This window comes from Hypomesus transpacificus, chromosome 2 (assembly GCF_021917145.1).
Source record: "Hypomesus transpacificus isolate Combined female chromosome 2, fHypTra1, whole genome shotgun sequence".
Lineage (NCBI taxonomy): Eukaryota > Metazoa > Chordata > Actinopteri > Osmeriformes > Osmeridae > Hypomesus > Hypomesus transpacificus.
Window position 1 is genome coordinate 824,366 of NC_061061.1, and position 7,271 is coordinate 831,636.

At 53.4% G+C, this 7,271-nt stretch overlaps 1 protein-coding gene across 3 annotated transcripts in view; it reads left to right on the plus strand.

The window, feature by feature from the left end:
• map7d1a (MAP7 domain containing 1a) overlaps positions 1–6,301 on the plus strand; it is a 33,118-nt gene extending 26,817 nt beyond the window's left edge. The window contains exons 4-10 of one of the 3 annotated variants that reach the window (XM_047026639.1): positions 348–511; positions 644–752; positions 2,664–2,768; positions 3,918–4,040; positions 4,127–4,266; positions 4,918–5,048; positions 5,674–6,301. In XM_047026639.1, coding sequence (XP_046882595.1) covers positions 348–511; positions 644–752; positions 2,664–2,768; positions 3,918–4,040; positions 4,127–4,266; positions 4,918–5,048; positions 5,674–6,010 — 1,109 coding nt within the window. In that variant the 3' untranslated portion in view covers positions 6,011–6,301. The remainder of the gene's footprint in view (positions 1–347; positions 512–643; positions 753–2,663; positions 2,769–3,917; positions 4,041–4,126; positions 4,267–4,917; positions 5,049–5,673) is intronic. The other 2 variants (XM_047026631.1, XM_047026648.1) reach the window with 2 other exon arrangements.
• Positions 6,302–7,271: the final 970 nt, after the last annotated feature.

A 7,271-nucleotide genomic window follows, 5' to 3' on the forward strand; every position in this document is an offset into this window, starting at 1 on the left:
CTCTCCCCCTCCCCCTCCTTCCCCTCCCCCCTCTCTCCCCCTCCTCCTACCCCTCCTTCTCCCCCTCCTCTCCCCTCTCCCCCTCCCCCCTCTCTCCCCCTCCCCCTCCTCCCTCCTCCTCCCTCCCCCTCCCCCCTCTCTCCCCCTCCTCCCCCTCCCCCTCCTCCTCTCTCCCCCTCCTCCCCCTCCCCCCTCTCTCCCCCTCCTCCTACCCCTCCTTCTCCCCCTCCTCTCCCCTCTCCCCCTCCCCCCTCTCTCCCCCTCCCCCTCCTCCCTCCTCCTCCCTCCTCCTCCCCCCCCTCCCCCTCCTCCCCCTCCCCCCCCCTCTCTCCCCCTCCTCCTCCCAGCTGCTAAGAAGAGCCAGTGGCTGGAGAAGGAGGAGCGGGCCCGGCAGCTGAGGGAGCAGCAGATCCAGGAGCGCCGCCGGCGGTTGGAGGAGCAGCGGCTGAAGACAGAGCGACGCAGAGCTGCCCTGGAGGAGAGGCAGAGGCAGAAGCTGGAGAAGAACAAGGTGGGGGAGGAGGGAGGGAGGGAGGATGAGGAGGGAGGGAGGGGAGTGACGCCCTGGAGGAGAGGCATCTACTAATATCTTCTTCCTTCACCTTGCTGTGTGTGTGTGTGTGTGTGTGTGTGTGCGCTGCAGGAGCGCTATGCTGCAGCCCTCCAGAGGTCCAGTAAGAAGACCTGGGCAGAGATTCGCCAGCAGAGGTGCTCCTGGGCGGGAGGGCTGCACAGCCCCAGCCAGAGAGAGAGTGAGTCACACCTGAACCTGCTTCACACACACCTGGTCCACACACACCTGGTCCACACACACCTGGTCCACACACACACCTGGTCCACAATCACACCTGGTCCACACACACCTGGTCCACACACACCTGAACCTGCTCCACACACACCTGGTCCACACACACACCTGGTCCACAATCACACCTGGTCCACACACACCTGGTCCACACACACACCTGGTCCACACACACCTGAACCTGCTTCACACACACCTGGTCCACACACACCTGGTCCACACACACCTGAACCTGGTCCACACACACACCTGGTCCACACACACCTGAATCTGCTTCACACACACCTGGTCCACACACACCTGAACCTGCTTCACACACACCTGGTCCACACACACCTGGTCCACAATCACACCTGAACCTGCTTCACACACACCTGGTCCACACACACCTGAACCTGCTTCACACACACCTGGTCCACACACACCTGGTCCACACACACCTGAACCTGCTTCACACACACCTGGTCCACACACACCTGAACCTGCTTCACACACACCTGGCCCACACACACCTGAACCTGGTCCACACACACACCTGGTCCACACTCACACCTGGTCCACAATCACACCTGAACCTGGTCCACACACACACCTGGTCCACACACACCTGGTCCACACACACACCTGGTCCACACACACCTGGTCCACACTCACACCTGGTCCACGCACACCTGGTCCAAACACACCTAAACCACACACAGCAGAGCCTGGGTCCAGATCAGCAGCACCAATAGAGTCCAGACAGAGCGACACATGTGGAGCTGCTCTGTGATTGCAGCCCCTCTCCTCAGCTCAGGTGCTCCTCACACACTCAGCACTCTGGGTCATCTCTGGTGAAACCCCTCTGACACACACACACACACACACACACAGATACTGTGCACATACACACCCCCTCACCGATACTGCACACACAAACATTAACATGCCATTTGGAATGCCTGGATATCTTCCTTCCTCAGGAGAAACTCCACGAGGATCAAGTTAGATCTCTTCACTTCTACAGCCGTTCTACACATTATATAAGATTTTCCTTCGACCATTTACATCATTTTCTTGAAGACAATAAAAAGTGACGATTTTTTATGCCTGGGGACCAACGCTGCAGCTGAGATGCTTAGCTCAGCTAGCTAACTAGCTCGCTCAGCTAGCTAACCAGCTCAGATCACAGACGTCTTCCCGGAGCCATGTGACCAGTCGGTAGTGTGTGTGTCCGTGTGTGTGTGTGTGTCCATGTGTGTCCGTGTGCTGTTAGGCTCCTTGAGACACTGTGGGTCATTAACTCTGAGCCTGCTGTATTGATCCTGCCTGTGATTTAATTCTAGCTTACTGCTACCATGTGAAAGGTAGCTTTGATTGCTAACCAGGACAAGAATTGTCATTAGCGCTTGGCTGGCATCGATTATTTTTCCATACTCCTCTTATAGCCCGCTGGTCTGTAATGAATACAAATCTAATCAGATTGTATTTGTAGAACCCTTTTACAACCAGATCAGCATCTATAAGCAACCTAAACCCTCAAAGAAGAGTTAAAACTCCCCACAAAAATGGTAGAAACTGAGGGAGAAGTAATTCAGTTTATTTTGCATGAGCCAGTACGCAAGACTAGGTGCTGCTGTTTGAAGGTGTGTGTGTGTTGGAGCGCTGTTTGAAGGTGTGTGTGTGTCTTCTCCTCTCCCTCTGATGAAGAAGCTGGTTGGTTTGTAAATTCCTGCAGCACCTGGCCAACACCCGGACATTTTCTTTTTGTTGGATGACACCTCCTAACGACGCAGCTGGCAGGACAGCTGAAGTTGTTGTGAACTTTGACCTGTGAGGCCAGTGTGACCCTCTCTGCGTGGCTCTCTTGGGTTCGCAGGCAGGTGCTCCGTGTCGGCGTTCAACCTTACCAAACACGTGGACTCAGTCCTTAACAAGCGCCTCTCCAAGTCCTCCGCCACCCTCTGGAACTCTCCCAGCAGAAGTAAGACCTCTCCCCCCCGACCCGCCCCGCCCCCCCCACCTCCACCCGTTCACCGTCCGTTCATCCACCTGCTGCCGTCGCCGACCTCCCTATCCTCGCCTCTTATGATTTAGTTATGATTTTTTGTCTCCACCCAAAATGATTTCTGTCACCGTCTGTCTGACGGCCGGTCCAATCATTTCCCTCCAAATCCACCTCCGGTCGTCCTTCAGCTTCCTGGGTTCTGGTTTGGTTCTCCTTTGACCTTCTGTTGCATCCTGGGAGTTTGTTCATGTTCTCTGTCGTCATACTGCATCTGTTCCCTGTCTTTGGGTTCATCATCTGGTGTCGATGGTCATTTTGTTCCTTTGGTGTTTTTGATGTCCACGTCAGTGTGTGTGGTTGTTAGTCCTGCATCGTGACGCGCCTTGTCTGTGTCGTGCAACGTTGGAATGATTCTGAGTTTGGGGGGAAACTGTTGTCATGGTCACTGGGATGTGATGTTCTAGCTTGTGCCTCTAAAGAAGCCCAGAAATAATCAAACTTGTTAACATAATTGTGGACGCTTTTATCCAAAGCAACATACAGATACTGAATGTAGAAAGAACAGGAGAAAATCGAGAATCTGAAGTGCATCCTGTCATAAGCAGAATCAAATGCAGAACTCACATCCATTCCAGTGTCTAGAATATATATAGAATCTTCCGGAGCAGGTGTGTAAGTAGGTCAGGATGTGCTGTAGAGCGGAGGAGCTGGGAGGCAGAGGACAGGTAGGTAGGGAGGCTGGATGAGTCAGCACTCTCAGAGAGATCATGCATTCTGAAACCCCCCGGCAGAACTGGAGATGTTCAGAAAGATGCACTGCTGACTCTTAATGCTCCTCTCCTGTTTATTGTTTCTCTCTCTAGTCTCTCTCTGGTCTCTCTCTCTCTGGTCTCTCTCTCTCTCTCTCTCTCTCTCTCTCTCTCTCTCTCTCTCTCTCTCTCTCTCTCTCCCTCTCCCTCTCTCTGTCCTACTTATTCTAAACTATAAGATGATGGCACCGTGCTGGTAAAGCACATAGTGACTCTGCAGTTCTTCCCATCCTCCTCATTAGTCCAGGTCTAATGAGCGGCTGGTGTCACTGTGTGCAGGGCAGTGTTGACCTGCTGTGTTTGTCCCTCGCCGCAGCCCGTAGCATCCAGCTTAGCCCGTGGGAGAGCAGCATAGTGGACCGCCTGATGACCCCCACCCTCTCCTTCCTGGCCCGCAGCCGCAGCGCCGCCAGCGTGCTGGGACCCGGCCGCGACGGACGTGAGTGCTGTCCAAGAGGTCTCTCTCTCTGGACTCTCCCTGGAGCGCTCTCTCACCCCTCTCTTCCTGGTCCCTCTCCCCCCCAGAGTCTCCTCTGTGCCCACGCTCGTCCTCCGCCAGCCCCCTGACCCTGTGTGCTCACCGGCCTCACCACCGCTGCTCCGAGCGCTGGCACGTCACGTCCAGCACGCCAGACATCACTCAGCGCAGACGCGACTCAGCGCCCGTATGCCTCCCAGCTTACTCTACATTTGTTTACAAATACACACATGACTTATTTCTATTTGATGTATTATACATATTTCTATTTGAGATTACATACATATTTATGTGCATTTATATATATTTGAATACATATTCAAGACATGTTTGAAGGCATCTGTGAAGCACTTGACAACACGACACATTGATTTTAAATGTCAGTTGATTTGAGTATGAGTATTTGAGTTTGAATTTGAGAATGACATTAACATGACATTCATATTCATTTAGAAGACCCAGTTATCCAAAGTGACACACACAATGCATGTATAAAGTACACAATGCATGTAGAAAGTACACAATGCATGTAGAAAGGACAGAAGATCAGAAGTTTGCAGTTCTATGACTCAGAGTCAAGGTCTGTATTTCCCAGGCACTGTGTAGAGTATCTCAGCTACCAGGCATGATGCAACAACAATAATATTTCAACTACAGTTAAACAATAACATATTAATTCAAGTATTACCTAGTACAGTGCAGCTAAAAAAAACATTGTCATATCTTACACACAACATCGTATGACAGCCAATTACGACACACCGGCACCCGCCTGTCAAAGAGGGGTAGACTTTCTTGTTGTGTTCATTTCTTCTGACGACGCCCCCTTCCTCTTCAGATGGACAGAAAGAAGAAAGAGAAGAAAGATAAGGAGAGAGAGAACGAGAAGGAGAAGATTGCCCTGGCCAAGGAGAAAGGGCTGAAGAAGAGACAGTCCTTACCCAGCATGAGACACAGGGCAGACCCCAGGTATAGAAGACCACCACACAGACCACCACCCAGACCACCACACAGATCAGACAGACCCCCAGGGGAGACAGGGGAGGAGAGCGGGTGAGAGCAGAAAGGGGAGGTAGAAAAACTGTTGTTTTGACTAAACAAAAGGTTGAGGAGAGAGAGGTAAGTGAGGGGAGAAAAGGAGAGAGACTGGAGAGTGTGGAGGGAGGGGGTAGAGGGGGGAGAGAGTGGAGAGAGTGGAGAGGGAGAGAGGGAAGAGAGGAGAGAGTTGAGGAGGAGGAGAAGAGAGCAGAGAGCCAGAGGGCTACTCCGGTAAAATGGAGCCCATCCCATAATCCTGCTGTCTCCATAGAGAGATGACCACAGAGACCATCCCATAATGCTTCTGTCTCATTACAGAGATGGTGGTTTAGCTGTAACAGTATCACTGTGTTCAACTGGTGGACTCAGTGAAAGCACTCCTTTTCCAGAGTTGCAGCATGGTGTCATTATTCTAACAGAGACAGAGGGTGCGATGAAGAATCCCTCTGAGATGAGACTCCAAGTCAGATGTGTGGGACTCTCTGTGATGCTAACCTGAGGGATGTGTGTTTGAGAGGCCTAACGTGATGCCTCCCTTCTCCCCCTCCCTCCCTAGCCCCAGTCCCTTATCCAGGCAGCATGTGGGGTCCCCCCCCACCCCCCGCGGGCGACACTCCTCCCCCGGCCCCCAGCCCTCCCCGGCTCGGCCCAACCCCTCCACCCCCTCCACCCCCAAAGCCCGGCCCAAGAGAGCCAGAACCCCCGCCAGGCTTACCCCCCGCACCTCCTCCCCCGCCCCCCTGGAGAGAGCCAAGGGACCCCCCCGCACCTCCTCCCCAGGCCCCCTGGAGAGAGCCAAGGGACCCCCCCGCACCTCCTCCCCAGGCCCCCTGGAGAGAGCCAAGGACAGCCCTCGCAGACCGGCCACCCCAGAGGACCGCAGAGGTGAGTAGGGAGACCGGACGGAGACTGTCGGGTGTTCAGCTGGTAGATTTAGACCTGGGCTTCTCAAACGTCTTCACTCGGACAATGTGTGTGTGAGTGAGTGTGTGTGTGTATGTACCGTCTGACAGCCTCTGTTGTCATGGTTTCATAACCATTTAAAGATTCTGACCACAAACTGTTATGGTTACACATAAAGTTGTGGTTGGTTATAATATCGCCTTCCTACCTCACCATGGAAACGGCAGGATATTTATACTCTGATGTGTGTGTGTGGCATGTGTGGTGTGTGGTGTGTGTGTGTGGCATGTGTGGTGTGTGAGAGAGACTGTGTGGGGGTGTGTGGTGTGTGTGAGAGACTGTGTGTGTGTGTGTGTGTGTGTGTGTGTGTGTGTGTGAGAGAGACTGTGTGTGTGTGTGTGTGTGTGTGAGAGAGACTGTGTGGGGGTGTGTGTGTGTGAGAGACTGTGTGTGGGTGTGTGTGTGTGAGAGACTGTGTGTGTGTGTGTGTGTGTGTGTGTGTGTGTGTGTGTGAGAGAGACTGTGTGTGTGTGTGTGTGTGTGAGAGACTGTGGGGGTGTGTGTGTGTGAGAGACTGTGTGGGGGTGTGTGTGTGTGAGAGAGACTGTGTGGGTGTGTGTGTGTGTGTGAGAGACTGTGTGTGTGTGTGTGTGTGTGTGTGAGAGAGACTGTGTGGGGGTGTGTGTGTGTGTGAGAGACTGTGTGTGTGTGTGTGTGTGTGTGAGAGAGACTGTGTGGGGGTGTGTGTGTGTGTGAGAGACTGTGTGGGGGTGTGTGTGTGTGTGTGAGAGACTGTGTGTGTGTGTGTGTGTGTGTGTGTGTGAGAGAGACTGTGTGGGTGTGTGTGGTGTGTGTGTGAGAGAGACTGTGTGTGTGTGTGTGTGTGTGTGAGAGAGACTGTGTGTGTGTGTGTGTGTGTGTGTGTGTGTGTGTGTGTGTGTGTGTGAGAGACTGTGTGGGGGTGTGTGTGTGTGAGAGACTGTGTGGGGGTGTGTGTGTGTGAGAGAGACTGTGTGGGTGTGTGTGTGTGTGAGAGAGACTGTGTGGGTGTGTGTGTGTGTGTGAGAGACTGTGTGTGTGTGTGTGTGAGAGAGACTGTGTGGGGGTGTGTGTGTGTGTGAGAGACTGTGTGGGGGTGTGTGTGTGTGAGAGAGACTGTGTGGGGGTGTGTGTGTGTGTGAGAGACTGTGTGTGTGTGTGTGAGAGAGACTGTGTGGGGGTGTGTGTGTGTGAGAGAGAATGTGTAGGGGT